General features: G+C 42.7%; 1 protein-coding gene and 1 long non-coding RNA gene across 6 annotated transcripts; one reads left to right on the top strand and one right to left on the bottom strand.

The window, feature by feature from the left end:
* Positions 1-294: 294 nt before the first annotated feature.
* LOC135286090 (uncharacterized) lies at positions 295-15,778 on the bottom strand. 3 transcript variants are annotated; one of them, XR_010350602.1, is made up of 5 exons: positions 14,895-15,778; positions 10,087-13,854; positions 7,878-7,935; positions 5,591-5,735; positions 295-4,265 (listed from the first exon to the last, which is right to left on the bottom strand). It is a non-coding gene; the product is annotated as an uncharacterized LOC135286090 (long non-coding RNA). The 3 variants fall into 3 exon arrangements; XR_010350603.1 differs by lacking the exon at positions 14,895-15,778 and having other exon boundaries at positions 10,087-11,797; positions 12,469-12,628; XR_010350604.1 differs by lacking the exon at positions 14,895-15,778 and having other exon boundaries at positions 11,527-12,628.
* Positions 4,042-16,387, top strand: LOC135286089 (bile acid receptor-like). Of its 3 annotated transcripts, XM_064399055.1 has the most exons (11): positions 4,042-4,134; positions 8,367-8,492; positions 9,735-10,103; positions 11,557-11,697; positions 12,627-12,766; positions 12,854-12,961; positions 13,051-13,150; positions 14,270-14,398; positions 14,657-14,776; positions 15,902-16,015; positions 16,143-16,387. In XM_064399055.1, exons 2-11 carry the CDS (start codon positions 8,402-8,404, stop codon positions 16,370-16,372), a joined length of 1,542 nt encoding a protein of 513 aa, XP_064255125.1. In that variant the 5' UTR covers positions 4,042-4,134; positions 8,367-8,401; the 3' UTR covers positions 16,373-16,387. The 3 variants fall into 3 exon arrangements, with proteins under 3 accessions (XP_064255125.1, XP_064255123.1, XP_064255124.1); XM_064399053.1 differs by lacking the exon at positions 4,042-4,134 and having other exon boundaries at positions 7,301-8,492; XM_064399054.1 differs by lacking the exon at positions 4,042-4,134 and having other exon boundaries at positions 7,348-8,492; positions 12,857-12,961.
* The last annotated feature ends 97 nt before the right edge of the window (positions 16,388-16,484 follow it).

Here is a 16,484-nt window from a genome sequence, read left to right as displayed (position 1 = left end):
GTACTGAAAGGGGAGGTGTCAGGGTGCCCAGGAACTTTGTGAAGGTTGAATGGATGGGTTTATTGTACCTAATCTGCCCTCAAACACTGCAGATTAAGTTTAAAGAGAAACAGTAACATTTTGTGGGCTGTCCTGAGATTTTCAGGTGAGTTTAAGGCAGTCTGGCTCTTGGACTGAAACTTGACATAATGTTTAGTTCTTCAAGATTGGCCTTACAAGCCTGTAAGAAAATGGAAGGTGAAACTATCCAACAACTTTGTGATTAAGAAAAAATCAGTCTTAAAAAGACCAAAATTGTTTTTCCTCTCTGGTCTGCTATTTCATCATTTAATCCCACAAAAGCATTTCAGAATTTAACAAGAACTTCCATCTTCTCATCCAATTTGATTGTGAGGATTTGCCTGATACATTTGAGGCAAAACAAAGAGTATTTCTATTATCTCACACCAAAGAACACCAAATGGGAGCTGTTCCCTGTGCAAGGTAACACCAGCAGGCACAATCAGTGCTCACAAGGCTCTGTGCTGCTTCTCACCCAGGACTGAGAGGTTCATCCACACCATGAGGAGCAATCCCCCAGCATTCCTGAACCTTTGGAAAATCTAGAAATAACAGAAGAGAGAGGGAACAGAAAACTTGTGGATTTTTTTCATGAGTTCCTCAACAAATTGGAAAGGAAATCCAAGGTCTCAGATCACAAAACTTTTGGCATGGATGCGTCTCCCAGTGTATTTTATGGCTCTGAACCATTTTATTTCTCTGACACAAAAATAGGTAAGGATTAGGTTGGATCATTTTGATACATGATCTGCATTGTTTCTGTAATATTGCTCAGAACAGTTTACAAACAGCAAAGATTTAATCCGGTAATGAAATAATCATTGTTTTAATATAACCTTTCACATAGAACAACAATTACTGTAATTAGCAATTAGTTTTCTGAGGGCTTTAATCATTTAGTATTTGACTCTTGCTTTCATCATTTAATGATTTACAGTAATGAGCTGGAACATCAGTATTTTGTACTGAAATGGCCAAAATAGTTGTCCAGGCATCCTTGCCCTCATGTGACAGATCTCAGATGGCTTGGGGAGAAGTTAGCCAAGAGCAATAGCCAATGCCATCACTTCTGCTTCAGTTCTACTGGAAAACAACAACAAAGTGACTGCTGTGCCTTGCAGGCAGGGCTCAGTAGCTCTTGCAGGGCTGTTACTTTGCTGAGATTCTGCCCTTTGTTTGAGTTTTGTTTGACAAATGCTTTATAAATGAGCAGAAGAGGTGGTTTATGTTTCATTAATGAGGCTGATAGTGGTTAATTACTGAAGTTACGTAAACAATCCAATAGCAGATCAAGCCAAACGGGTCATTTATGTAGAGAAGATCCAGCTGGAGTCGATGTGATTTCCTTTAACTATTCGGTTACCAAATGAGTCACAGACATCAGGAATCTCCAGTCCAGATGAACAAGGATTGTGCTGACCTTGAAAAGCATTCTCTCAGCAGGTATGGACCGAGGGAAGCTCTTTCCTCATCTGCCATCAGACCTTGGAGCCAGCTGCCCAATCTCCACGGGGATTGGGCTGCCCAGAGCTCCCAGTCTGCACTGGTGGCAGGGAGGCTGCACAAGTGCTGCAGCAGTGTCCAGGTCAGGCTGCTGTCACCAGATCTGCTCATTTTCCATGGAAAACATGTGTGTCCCTTTTTCCCCACTTCAGTGCCACTTCTGGATGTTGGCTCGTGGCAGGAACTCCTTCAGCTCCTATTTTCAGGCCGTATCTGTCAGTGACACTTTGTTTACTTACTGCTAGTAAGGCAAGCTTGGAGTCTGGTATTATTTCCTTTGCCACTGAAGTGGCTCTGGGCATGTTACTGACCAGAGACTTCAGCACTGTTTCACAGAATTCATGTAGGTATAGAAAAATAACAGAAAACAGAGCTGGAAGAGAGCTTTCCAAAGTCCTTTGCAAAACGTCCTCTTTACAAACCAAAGCAACCCAGAGAAAACAATTCTTGAGTTCAATCTGGTTGCCCAAACTGATCTTCAAAACAGCCAGTGGAGAAGATTGTACAAGGAACTTGTTCCAGTGCTATTTTTACCACAGTAATTGCTTTCTCTAGTTTGTAATTTAAATCTCCCTTACTCCTAAATAACCTTTCTGGTTTTTGATTATTTACAAGCATGGAAAAGAGTTTATTTTCCTCTTCTTTGCAGCAGTATTTTAGGTGACTCAAGTGTGCCCTCGAGTCTCCCATTTTTGTCATGCTAAGCTTTGAATAGGAGCAGTGATTTATTAAAATAATGCAAATATCTATATTTACATAAATATATGTATTTAGCCAGTCACCTGGTCTGAATCACTTCATGATTATGCAAAATAATTTCTTTACTACAGTGTGGGAGTTAATTAACCTTGGGCTAATACTTAATTACAGCAATTCATTTCTACTACAACATTTATATAGTTATCACATAAACTTATTTATATACTGACTTTAGAAACTGAATTTACCCTGAAACCAGCAGGCTTTATAAACTGAGTAGAATGGGGATTTGATGCCCTTTAAAAACCTGGGCTTCAGGCTTAAGTCCCCCAGAGTCAACAGGCTCTAAATACCCACCTCCTACAGCTAATTTGAACAGCTTATCAGTAAGGTGCCTTCTATCAGCAAAAATTGCTAAAAATAAAAGTCAGTAGCATTTAAAAGCTAACCACAATATTTCAAAAAGCTCTGCTTGTTTTTCCAACTTTCATGAGAAAGGCTGGATGAAAAAGTCAATGGGATATTGTGAAAGAGATACTTCTGTGAAAAAAAATTGTTATATCAATTGTAAAACTTTCAGTTTTACTATTGAAGTTTTTTTGACAACTTGGCAAGTTTCTGTAATGAGGCTGCTTTTACCAGAAAGACGAGTGCTGAGGATAATTAAGCTTAGAACATAATTATCTTCATTTCTGCTGCATAATCACTGTGTTGCAGCCCCCCATCACCACACATGATCAATGCAGGAATCTGAAAACTTAGAAAACTCCATAATATGCTCAAATAACATTTATTAGTCAACGCTGTTTGTTCTTGAAAGACTCAACCATTCCACTCCACAGAGAGAGTTGTAAATGGCACATGGAAATAAGCAGCCTTGGGGCAGCTCTTCTCTGGAGCCCGTGGAACAGAAATGTGTCCCTCCTTTCAAGGGTGATGGCTGTTTATCCACGAAAAGCTGCTGTCCCAAAAGAGTATTTTAAGTGACTTTGCTGTAAGTTGCCCAACAGGAAATGATATTTTCCTTTTCCCATCTAATTCCATGCAGTATCCAACAGAAGCAGTTTTTCTGAGGTGAATGGAGAACAGATCTTACAGAAGGCAGGTGAGCTCCTCCTGGAGTGAGGAGATTGCAACCTGCTGGGAGCACTGGAACAGCAGGATACTTAACAAGAAAATTCCCTACCCAAAAGGTCACATCTACCTAGGAAACAATGAAAACACCAAATTGCAGTATTAATTTGTTAGAAGTTACTAATAATGGAAATACTTGGGGTTTAAGAATGAAATTTTGCTGAGTTAATGGCAAGATGAACTGAGATTGCCAATGAACTGAGAGTGAGCCAGAAGAGTGTCTGGATCAGAACACGGAGGACAAGGTAAGTGTTTGGTGTTTGGAGGTCCTGGCCTGATCCAGCCTCTCCAAATTAAATTATTATGTCACGTAAAAATCTCCAAATAATACTACTGCAATATTTTCCCCTCTTGGGAACTGAGCATTTTCCATCACCACCCTGACATGTCAACGTGCAGCAACCAAAATGGGAGAATTCAAATTCTAGCAGGAAAGCAGAGTGCTAGTGCTGGGCAGGCAGGGCTCTGGGAAGCAGTGACGTGAGGGTCCCCGTGGCCCCTGTCCCTGCTGACCCAGTTGTGCTGTGATTTATGTGGGCTCGCAGCTGCCCTTGCTCCGACCCCAGAGGAGCTGTGTGGGAAGTTGGTGTCTCGGAGCCGCGGCGTGGCTCTGCCGAGTGTCTGGAGCCCGGGCTGTGCACACAAACTGATAAATAGGGAAAGGCCTGCTGGGCTGCAGCTGCAGCAGAGCTGCCACCGCCGCTGCGGCCCCGCGGAGAGGAGCTCCCTGCAGCCACCGTGAGTATTCCATCCCTTCTCTGCATGCTCTCAGTTAGAAATAGCTGCTCGAGCCATACAGCAGTTTGCCATGTGAAAATATTCCTTTTTTCTTCTTTTCCTCCTTTTTTTCTTTCTTTTTAAACATCTGGCTAAATGGAAACAGCAAACATGCAGTTTAAAGCTGATATTCTGCTGCCAAGGGTTTGTTCCAACAGTTCTTCATTTGACACACAGAGTGAAGAAAAATTACTTTTAAATTCAGTTATTTATTTCCCTTCCCAAAAGTAGCCGGAAAACTGTGAGTTTCAAACAACCTCTAACCTCTTATTTTAGAATGTATAAAAATTATGCTTTTGAAATAATTATTAATGGAATAACAACTTCAAAGGAAAATTTCAAGATAATTGCAATGCAGTCCATCAGTGAAATAAGCCAGTTCCTATTATGGTTATTATATGGAATAGGATAACCAGGAAGGAACACATTTAGTAAAAAGAAAAGTGGAATTTCTTCAAAGAGGAGTTTTGGGGAGCTTCTTGGCACATTAAAACCAGGAGGAACAGAAAAACCTTTAATAATGCGTGTAAGCTGCATACAGGATCAATAAAGTAATCCTACAATTTCCCCTGCAAAATCATTCTGTAATTAAGCAATGATTACTGAAATGCTTGAGTGAAATTGAATAGATCAGCTGGCATCACACCTACTTGGCACTGATTATGCTCAGTTACTTTTTTTTTCCAGTTTTTAGTTTAAATTTTCACAATTTAAAAAAAAAAAAAGCTTTGCCTTCCAGCTGCAAGCAAAGTACAGTGATTAAACCTGAGCCTGGAACGTGCTCTGAGTTCCACTACGTGACCACTAACGTGCCCCAAGGTGTGCTAAATAGATGGTGAAGACCTTCAGCTCACTCAGAGTTCCTAAAATTCCCTGTAAACAAGAAATTTCCCCATGACTCAACTGTCAAAATATTTACGATAGCAGCTAAAGCACTGTCAGTACCGACCTCTGCAAGGGCTCCCTGCAGCCCTGCTCCATGAAGGATGTTTTGTATCCCAATAAATTTGATAAGTTGATGATATGTTGTTTTATGATATGGGGCTTTATAGCAATAAAAATGATAAACCCCACATCTTTCACCATAAATAGAAATAAATAGACATAAAGTTCAGATTCTAGTCTGGACATGCGCATTCTATTTATGGTTCTACTTTACTTTTATCAATCAATTTTTTCTTTAGTGAATCACACTTTTGATAAATTGTCAAGTCTTTCAGTTGGGACTAAGAACTAAATTTCTGCATGAGATGGATAACCAAGCCCTTGAATCAACACATTCTGGTTTACACTGAACGTCTGTTGTTCAGAAGATTGGCACTGACAAAACTAAGCCTGTAAAAGCACAACACTTTCAAACATGTTTAAGCCACCTTGAGTGTAGGTCACCTCTTCCAAAAACCACCATTCTCCTCACCTGCTCAGGACTTCACATGTGAAAATGCCCAGTAGCAGCAGAAGCAGGAACAGCGTGTGCTTTTCACAGGTGACATTTTCTGTCAGCTCAGTCTGTGTGACTCGGGCTCAAGGCTCCCACCCTAAGTGTGTTACTGCTTGGGATGCTACAAAATAAGTGATTCAAATATTCATCTTTTGTTCCCAGATATTTCCACTTTTTAGGCTAATGACCTTTATGCATTCTCTCTGGGAATGTATTTAGATTTTTGCTTCCTTTTAAAGCGCTCATGTACAAATATGTGCTTATATTGGGAATACACAGAGAAAAGAAAAAGGGACACAAAACATTTTGCTTTGGGCATGACATGGCTTCAACTGCCCCAAGCCTCCAAACCCGTTGCTCCATTCTTACTTCAGCTTTATTCCATTACTGTTTTGGACCTGACACCTGGGCATGTCTGGTACCTGTGTCAGGAGCTTTGCCGTGCTGGGCACGTGCAGAACTCCCCTGCCTGGATGAGGTTACTGTGTCTGTGTGGGCTGGGGAAGTGTCCCGTGAGGTCTGAGGGGTTTGGGATGGCCACAGAGCCCTGGGGAGAGCAGCACACGGATCATGGAATCCCAGGGACTGCTGCAGTTTGGAGGAGGCCTCCCTGCTGCTGCCTCACTCACCTCATGACTCTCACAGTCACTCAGAAATAATCAAAACTTGCCTGGCCTAGGAAATGAAGTTCCTTCCTTACATATCTTCTTCTCTTCCTTTCCCCCCCACCCCTTTCTTCTTTTTTTTTTGCTTTAAAATCCCAATGCTTTGTTTGATCAGAAAAAGCTTGTCAACACTAAATTCTCAAATGTCAGAAAATGAAACTCTTAATGCTTAGACGTCTCATTTTAAGACAGTAGAGCATTCCTCAGACAACCACTGGATTTACTATTCCCACTCTTCTAACATCCTCTTAATTCTCTTAATTTGAGATTTCAGTTTACAAAGTCTCAGTCTAAGCTGGAAATTTTGTAGGTGCAGCTGGTTACTGTTATTAGCCATAAAAATCAGTAAGAAGGGCTGAATCTTTTCTCCCACAATAACTAAGATGCTTCCAAGTTTTAGAATGTTTAAGCCATCGACCACCTTCAAGTCATACTGCCAATATACTGCTTTTATTAGAGTGGCTCGGTGTAGTTTTTTTATCTACTATTCAATTATGACTTTTATTTAAAGAAACCACTGGAATTCAGAAACACGTTTCTTCAGCAAACACACAGTTTTGGGAAAAAATGTAGACTTTGCTCAGGCCAAATTGATCTAACTGATAAGACCTCATGATTCAGTGACTTATTTTGCTCTCAAACAAATATTTACTAGCAGAGATAACAAACCCCCAGCATTCCAGCCTCACTGCATCCTTTCACCTTCTGCTGACAGCACGAAGTGAAAGTGGTCAGCCCTGAAGCTCTGTGCAGTTTGGGGGAAGGGATGTGTGTTTTTCCAGCCAGGACTTCAGATTCCCTGGGCTGATTCATTCATTGTCTCAGCTGCAGCAAGGTACAGGTATAGCACAAACCCTTCCTTCAGGGAGGGTCTTCAAACCCAACTTGCTGTAAATTCTGCAGAGAATCCTGTTGAAGGATTTGCTGTGTTTTCCAAATCCTTCCATGCCTTTTTCATCTTTTCTATCCTTCCTGTCTGCTCAGGGACAGCCTGTGAGTGGTTTTTGGGCAAATTGTCTCTTACAGCCCCTGCTCAGTGGGCATGAGGCTCAGCAAAAATTTAACCTGTGGCCACATCCCCTCATGCAGAGGGACAAGGAGGCAGGAAAATATTCCTACTTCCTCCTCTAATGGCTGCTCTGTTAGCTCGCAATTCCAAGCAACACCAGAGGTTTGCTGTAGGTGTGTAAATCCAAACCCAGCTCGGGCCACTGTCCATACAGACTTTTTTTTCCCCTAAAACTCTTTAAAGAGTTTTTAAAGCACACATTTTCAGAACTTCTCTAAATTTGAATTTATAAGTTAAATTACTGAAGAATGAGGTAAGTTTTGAACTCCAAGCACAGCAGCTCTTCTCACCATGTCACTGTGAGCTCTCAGTGCACTTTATTAGGAATGTCAGTGAATCCACCCAGGAGCCCAGGCTCCTTTAATGACCAAGGGGCAGTGGAAAGCTCTTTAGAGGCAGCACATCCTATAGGAAATCAATATTTTGGTCTTCACTGAAAACTTTACACTGTTAAAGGAACACAGGAAGTGTAATTCTGGCAGTGCTTAAGCAAGGCAAAGTTGAGTTTACTGCATAAATGAGTACTTACATGATGAAGAACAGATATTCCATGCTGGCCTTTCCATGCTATTTTCCTTGCTTCAACTCTGCATAAAAAGTGAATGAAATAATCTCATTAAAAGCCCATCTTTGTGCACAAACAGGACAGCCCCACATACACACCAGAGCAAATGCTCCAATTCATGCCCAAAGCAAGTTTATTCTATCTGTTAAGCTCCTTTTAACCTTCTCTGAATTAGAGAATTTACCATCCAATTCCCCCACATGGTTTTGTATAAAACTCGAGCAAAACATTTCTAACTATAACTTGGAAACTCAGGAAAGAATTTTACCCTGAATCTGTAATAGCAGGACACTCAAACATTTTGTAGTCTCGTTGAGGGTGTTATGTGACTTCACACAGACATCTGATTTTCTTATGGTCTGAAAACTCTGCCATGTTCTGGAGTTTTCTGGCTCTGTGTCTAACCTACCCAGCAACTCATGGGATGCTTCCCTTCCTTTGCCCCTTCCCCAGGCTGCTGTTTAAAGGCTGGTCCCACAGCAGAGTGGATGAAGCAGTGCAGCTGGGAGCAGAGCATGGCCAACACGTTTGTCACCGTCCCTGACGGGTACGGCCTTCCCGAGCCCCTCCAGTACTACGGTGAGTGAAGCAACTTTTGTACTCTGGAAATGCAGCAAAATGAACTCCTGGGAGAATTTTTATTTTTTTTTTCCCCTTCATTTTAATTTATCTTTAATGCACTTGAAAGCTCTCACCAAGCTCGTACTGAAAATCTATGGAAATCTATTACTGAGGGAATTTTTTTTTCATTTTAATTTATCTTTAATGCACTTGAAAGCTCCTACTGAAAGTGTATAGAAATCTATTGCTGTGTGCTCATACAGATTTTCGAGCACAATGGGATTGTTCTGACTGAGCTTTCCATATAAACATCTCCAGTGCTGTCTCCCTTTGACCTGCATGGAGAAGACACAGGTTTTATTACAGTATTCCAGATACATTATGAATAGATAATGCCTGTTCTATATCTTATGTAACTATAATTGCAATAACTAATTTGATTCTGGAGGACTAAAGGCAGGACTCAAAGCCCACTAAAAGAAAAAAAAAATCTGTTTTAAAAAATCTTTCCAATTTGTTTTTATAGAGATTTTAATAATCCCAAAGGAAGAATGAAACATGATGCACGTTGCACAGGCTTTCTTTGGTATAGCTGTGTGTATTTAAGGGAGGCTGGATAAAATTAAAACTCAACAGACAGAAAGGCAGGAAGAAACTCTCTTTGTAATTCTGTATCTACATTTTACTAAACTAAAATCTCATTACTGTAAAGACACATGTGGGAAAATACTAAATAAAACAAGTGTCTGCCTTTTACTCCTCTGAAGTTCAACTTTAAGACCCCTGTCACAGTAATTTTCAGTACTCTCTGATTTCTACACAATTTTTCTCAGACCCTCATGCAACATTTTCAAAATGATGCCTGAGACATGTATCAGTAAGAAACACTTTATTCATTAAGAAATTCAGTTGTGGAACATATTTGACTGTAGTGTGGACAATTAATAAAAACGTTTAAGATCTGAAGGCAACTGTGCCATCAGCTGGCAAGTGCTATTCAATGATCTACTAACACTGATCCAGTGGCACCCACATGATACTGCCCAAACTGTTACTGAGCCACTTTTGCTACATTTAACATTTCACTTAAGAACATTACAGGTTTAAATTTAAACTGAATGTGTCAGATTGCCCCTCTGAAAACGTGTTCCTCTAATATTTATGCTCCTAAATCTATAAAACATTTTCAAACTTTGGAGCAGCTGATGTTGAGATATTCCCCGGTTTTTTTCACTGCACTTTCTGTTTCCCCCGGAGCAGATGTTTTACCGGAGCACATCAACTACCAGCTGCAGGACGCGGATTTCCAGGCTGCCCCGTACTGCCAGTACTCAGCAGTGCCAGTGCCAGTGCCAGTGCCAGCCCTGCAGCCCCAGCCTGGCCCGGCCCCGTACGGCTCCTACAGCCTGGACGCCCCGTACGGCGACGGGCCCTGCGTGGGCAGCAGCTGCGAGCTCAGCAAGGGCCCCTTCCTGCCTGCCCCCGGGGAGGACGGCGGCTACCAGGGCCTCAGGAGGCCCCGGCTGAGCCACCCGGTGAGGCTGAAGGGGCAGGAGGAGCTGTGCGTGGTGTGTGGGGACAAGGCCTCGGGCTACCACTACAACGCGCTGACCTGCGAGGGCTGCAAAGGTGAGCGGGGACACCAAGTGCAACCTGCCACACGCATTTCAGCTGCTGTTACTGCACTGGCTTTTCATTTATCCCATGAACCACCTGTCTAACGAGCTCACTCCAAATTCGCATTTTTATAACGTTCTTTGAGGAAATATTTTCACAGTCTGTGTTCAATATGAGCACTTTAAGCATCTCATTTTGGCATTGATGACTCGCTAGAATAGTGTCAGTGTAAGCAGGTGCTGGTTTTCTCATGAACATTTCTTAGAAATTTATTTCAGTGTTATTAATTACACTTATTATTATAATTGAATAAAAGCAAGTAGTAATTACTTACTAATCATATTTTAACTTGCTGGTATGGGAGCTGTCTCATGAGGGGCAGCTCTGCTCTCTGCTCCCTGTGACCAGGCACAGGACTTGAGGGAAGGGCTGGATTTAGGGAAAAGTTCTTCCCCCAGAGGGTGCTGGGCACTGCTCAGGCTGCCCAGGAACGGGCACAGCCCCGAGAGCTCCAGGAGCATTTGAACACTGCTCTCAGTGATGCACAGGCTGGGATTTGGGGGTGTCTGTGCAGGGCCAGGGGATGGACTTGGTGATCTTTGTGGGTCCCTTCCAAATCAGCATATTCTATGATTCCATGTATGGAAAATGTCAATTAAGATCAGTCAGAAAGAACCAGACATAACTATATTTTTTAAAAGCAGATTTAAAATCAAGGTAATGTTTCCATTTAAAAAACCCCAACCATTCAATCCTGGAGGACCCTTTTAAATCCTTGTGAGATAAAGCTCCTACGATTGCTCCAGCCATCACCTTGTTATAGATACATATTATAATATTGGCTATTCACAAATATTAAAATGGATTTTATATGTGTGATGTTAAAGTAACTTTGCTATAAAGATATAGTTTTTATTTCTGTTGTTAATTAAGCTTAGACATAGTAGTGAAATATAAGTATATTGTGTTAAATATATAATATATTTAACACAAGTATAATATAAGTATACTTGTGTTAAAATGCCTACTTGAATAAGATAACATCCAGTGAACATAAGATAAAGACACCTGCTACAGATCTGCCAACTATCAGAACTCAGCACCTGAAAACATTGTGGACCAAGGTCCAAACTGGAAGTGATAAAGAGAAGGAGCCAAAACCACAGCCAAGAAACACACATGCTCTAAAAAAGCAGACCAAAGAGAAGGCATGTAAAATAGTTCCTGAAAAATGTAAACTCGTTTATAGATATACATAAGAGTCTATAGATATGCAACAGGCTGATGTAATGGAAAAGGTATTTAAGGTGCATCCCCAAAAATAACAGTGTAGTGTAACTGAGTGCCAAGATGCACCTGGCTGTAACAACCTTTGCTCTGTGGTCCTTGTCTCCTACTGTCCTTTATTAAACGTTCTCAATTTTCACAAGCAAACCTGTTTTCACAAGCTGGTGCTCGTTCCCAGGCTTCTTCCGGCGCAGCATCACCAAGAACGCGGTGTACCGCTGCAAGAGCGGCGGGCACTGCGAGATGGACATGTACATGAGGAGGAAGTGCCAGGAGTGCCGCCTCAAGAAGTGCAGGGCTGTGGGGATGCTGGCAGAATGTGAGTGCTCCTTCCTGCTGCATTCTTGACTAATCGCCGCAGATAAAGCCTTCTCCAAAGTCAATCTCTTCCCGAGGATAATGGTCTAAGCTTCGTTTGGCTGTAGGAAAATGGGGGAAAAGCTGGGGTTGTTTAGCCTGGGGAAAAGGAGACTCAGGGGTGACCTCATCACTCTGCACAGCTCCTGAAAGGTGGCTGTGCTCAGGTGGGGTTGGGCTCTTTCTCCAGGCAGCACTGACAGAACCAGAGGTCACAGTCTCAATGGACATATAGGTTGGATATTATAAAAAAGTTTTTCATTCAAAGGGTGATAAAGTTCTTGGTCACCATCCCTGGGTGTGTTTAACAAAGCCTAGATGTGGCACTGGGTGCCAGGGTTTAGTTGAGGTGTTAGGGAACGGGTTGGACTCAATGATCTTCAAGGTCTCTTCCAACCTTGTGATTCTGTGAAAATTAACTTAATTAATGGTGGCACGTTTAGCATCTTGGTGTGCAGAAGCCAACAATGCTTGGGAAGCTTAAGAGAACTGTTTTTAAAGACAGTACAAGAAAAAAAAAAAAGGAAGTACTAGCAAGATAAGCTAAATATCCCCTGACTTGTCAGGACAGCAGTGAGCGGACCAGACCAACTTTAGGGTTTGAGGGAAAAAGTTTAAATAAAAATGGCATGATGGGCTTTGATAAAAAATTCTGATGCCTGTGTGTCACAGAGCCACAAGGACAAAAATGCCTGCAGACCCTCAGGCTGGTGGCTACTGAACATCAGCTCACCTGATAAGTAACACCCAGGCACACTCTCTAGGAAACATAGCTCATGACAGGTGACAGCTTCTGTGATGCAAGACTGGAGTTATCTCTAATAAAAGCGATGACCTCAGACTGTAATTAATTGAAAATGCAAGCACTGATGGTCACTTCACACCTCCCAGGTTTGCTGACTGAAGTCCAGTGCAAGTCAAAGCGACTCAGGAAGAATTTCAAGCAGAAGAGCAGTTTCCTTTGCAACATAAAGCTGGAAGATGAGGGACTGAATAGTAAGCAAGTATCATCTACAACAAGATCTGGAAAAGTGGGATATTTTTCTATTTAAAATATCTCTTTTTATCACTTATCCTTACTCCAAGTCGTTGTGATTTGATTGGTTTATTTTTTTTAGCAGATCCCAGAGAAGATGGAACTCACTCCAGGAGAACATCAGCTTCTTGACCACATTGTAGCAGCACACCAGAAATACACAATTCCCCTTGAGGAAGCCAAGAAGTTTGTAGGTATCCAGCACCCCCAGCCTGCATTGCTCAGTCACTGTTGTCAGGTCTCTTGGCTATATCCAGTGTGCAAATGCTCTTTTTGCAGCTACAGGAAACTGCAAGTCCTGAGGAAAGTTTCCTCCACCTGTCTGAGACAGCTGTTGTCCATGTCCAGGTGTTGGTGGATTTCACAAAAAGACTCCCAGGTGAGTTCCTTCCTTTGGGGAACATTAGAGAAACCAAATCAAACTGATGGCGTGAACCAGAGAAAAATACAGGCTTTAAGAAAAGGCTTTAAACAGATTATTTGTACTTCTAACTTGCCATTTACACGCATGAGGACAACCTAGAAGCTTTCAGTCCAAAACTTTGCTATAATTAGATTTTTTTTTGCATTTCTGACATGGAATAGAGACATTTTCTGGAAACACATGGACCTCAAAGTAGCACCTTGAGGGAATTACTATCTCACCACATTCTCTGAAATCCAGTTGAGTCTACAATTTATCATAACCACCAAAGGAAAAAAACAGATGTTCCTTCAAAGGCAAAGGCAGCACAGAAGGGACTAACCAGGTGTTCTTATTCATATTTTCCTTTCATAAAGAACAAGGGAACATGCAATTAAATTCACTCCATTTCAGTGTAGAGTTGACAAAGTAACATTTGACAGGGAGGGTGATAACTTTTCTTTGTAAAATGCACTGACAAAGGTCAATCACCATATCTAAAGCAGGTATTTGATGTAATTCAGCATCTCTGTGGGGCAGAGCTGAACGAAGGGATGAGCTGTCTTTTTGCTTGTGTTACACATCCTGCTTTGATCAGGTTTAAGAAAAAATCACCAAAGTTCCTTTGCTCTTGAATTACAAGTGCAGACAACGAGCTTGTAAAAAGATGAACACAATTTCTAAAAAGAAAATAATATAACAGTGAATGGAGTATCCACAATCATTAAATAATAAAATAAAATAAATAAATAATAAATTAAATTAAAAAATTAAAAGGTGTTAGGCCTATATTTATCAGATATTAGGAAGAATGTTTTGATAATCTCTTGCTTAATCCCAAATTTTTTACTTGTATCTTCCTGTGAATCTTTTAACACTGAAAACTGCCTCATCTTTGTTTGTTGTTTTTCTTTTTTTTTTAATCTGCAAACTAGCAAGAAAGATCCCAAATCTTTGGCACATGCGTCATTTAACTGTGCTTCCCCCTTTCCAGTAATGATATTTATTTTAAAAAAATAAAAAATTCACATCATGTTGGGGGCTTAAAGGCAGCCCCAGCCTTCCCTGATCCTGAACATGCACCTTTCTCTGCAGGGTTTGAGAGTTTAGCCAGTGAGGACCAGATTGCTCTGCTGAAAGGGTCCACAGTGGAGGCAATGTTCCTGAGATCAGCCCAAATTTACAACCAAAGAATGAGCGAGTGCCAGCCATCAACCAGTGAAAGTAGGTCTGAAATACTTGACTTGCATCATTGTGGGGTGAGTGGATGATATCAGCTGTATTAATTACATATTATACATTGTGTCAAATTTAACACAAGAGACCTTGACCAATAAAAATGCAACAAAAGAATCCAGATGCCAAAAAGGATTTTATACCTTTGTGGGTCTGGTAAAAATTCACACATTTTTAGCAATGATACAGACAAATATTTAAGATTGCTTTAAGCTTGACTGGGAACTGTCATCTGCCTTGTTCCAGGTCATGTAAGACTTTCTGATCACGGGACATGTTGTCATGTTCAAAGCCTTGATAAAAACAATATTTATTCCATGGAAATGTGTCATAATAAAGAGAGGCCAACTTCTACTACTACCACAGGTAATGGAGGTCTCAGAATCTAAACATTGTGAATTTTTTGCTTTACTGGCCCTACTTTTCTTACACTGAGCTACACTGTCCCTATGGCCACTGTTCCAGCCTCTTGCTTCTCTCCTACCTCTCCTCTCCCTTTCCTTCTCCTCTTCCTTTCCCTTCAGCTGCTCTGGTATTACACACTGGCATTACATCCTCATGGCAGGAAGAAGTGTCTTCATGCTTGCTTATATCCCTTGAGTAATATACACATTCAAAGCTCCACAGTACAACTGCCATACAGCTTTTGTTATTATTTTAGCAATTAACATTGTTTTCACAAAGTTAGTTAACTATTTCATGCAATGGGACAGCCCCAAGCCTTAAAAGATTCACAGAATCACAGAATCATGGTGAGCTTGGAAGGGATCACAGTCACCTGGTGCCACCTCCCTGCTCCAGCAGGGTCATCCCAGAGCACGTGGCACCGGCTCATCTCCAGATGGGTCTGGAATATCTCCAGTTAGGGAGGCTGCACACCTTTTCTGGGCAATCTGTTCCCCCACAGGAAAGTTTTCCCTCATGTTCAGGTGGAACTTGCTGAGCATCAGTTCGTGCCCATTCCTCTGGTGCCATTTTTGGTCCCTGCTCTCCCTGCACACAGGGACACCCAGGGCTGAGGGCCCCTCTCAGCTGGGGCTCCTCTGGAGGCTGAACAGCCCCAGCTCCCTCAGCCTTCCACAGAACCATGGAATCATTTAGCTTGGAAAAGACCTCTAAGATCACAGAGTCCAACCATTCGCCATTTCCTCGTAAGAGAGATGCCCCAGTCCCCTCATGAGCTGCACAGCCGCGGCAGGATCTGCTCCAGGAGCCCCATGTCCCTTGTCCTGGGGAGCGCAGAGCCAGACACGGCGATCCAATGGACCCAGGGAGGGTCACATCCCACCCTTCAGGCAATGATTTGAAACTGTTTCTGCACTGAAGTAACATCCTCATTATCCAGCACGTTTGTTGGTGGGGGGGGGTTTTGTGGGTTTTTTTTTTTTTTTTTTTTTTTTTTTGTGTGTGTGTGTGTGTTTGTTTTTGTTTTGTTTTGTTTTGTTTTGGTTTTTTTTAACCAAAAAATGTTGGTTTTTTTCCATTTTCAAGGCATAACTGAGGAGTTCATCACCGCCCTGTTCTACTTCTACAGAACCATGGGGGAACTCAAAGTGACCGAGACCGAATACGCTCTGCTCGTAGCAACAACAGTGTTCTTTTCAGGTAAGCTGGGAAGGTGACAACAACGAGCTGTCACTTGCCCCGGGGAAGCTCCCATTTGTCCCCTCAGGGGCGGACCCTGAGGGGCCACCCCGCTCACCGCTCTCTCCGTGCCGCCGCTCTCCCGCAGACCGCCCGCTGCTGAGGGACAAGCGCCACGTGGAGGAGCTGCAGGAGCCGCTGCTGGGGATCCTGTACAAGCACTCGAAGCTGCAGCACCCGCGGGACCCGCAGCGCTTCGCGCGGCTGCTGGGGCGCCTCACGGAGCTGCGCTCGCTGCGCCACGCCCACGCGGGGGCGCTGCGCGCGCGGGACCCGCGCCTGGCCGCGCCGCTGCGCGACCTCTGGGACCTCCACTAGGCGGCGCCAACGCCGCCGGCCCGCGCGCCCCTTCCCGCCTCGGGCGCGCGCCGCCCTTTCCCGCCCTTTTCGCCCTCCCTCAGCGGCCGCCGGGAGGTGCCGGTGCCGGTGT

The sequence above is a fragment of the Passer domesticus genome, chromosome 25, assembly GCF_036417665.1.
Source record: "Passer domesticus isolate bPasDom1 chromosome 25, bPasDom1.hap1, whole genome shotgun sequence".
NCBI lineage: Eukaryota > Metazoa > Chordata > Aves > Passeriformes > Passeridae > Passer > Passer domesticus.
This window is presented reverse-complemented; position numbering and strand designations above follow the sequence as displayed.

Coding starts and splice junctions, on each gene's coding strand:
- LOC135286089 (XM_064399053.1), top strand. CDS start 8,333: ATGGGATGCTTCCCTTCCTTTGCCCCTTCCCCAGGCTGCTGTTTAAAG. Junction 12,962..13,050: donor TTGAGGAAGCCAAGAAGTTT/GTAGGTATCCAG, acceptor CTCTTTTTGCAG/CTACAGGAAACTGCAAGTCC. Junction 14,399..14,656: donor CCAGCCATCAACCAGTGAAA/GTAGGTCTGAAA, acceptor GCCTTGTTCCAG/GTCATGTAAGACTTTCTGAT.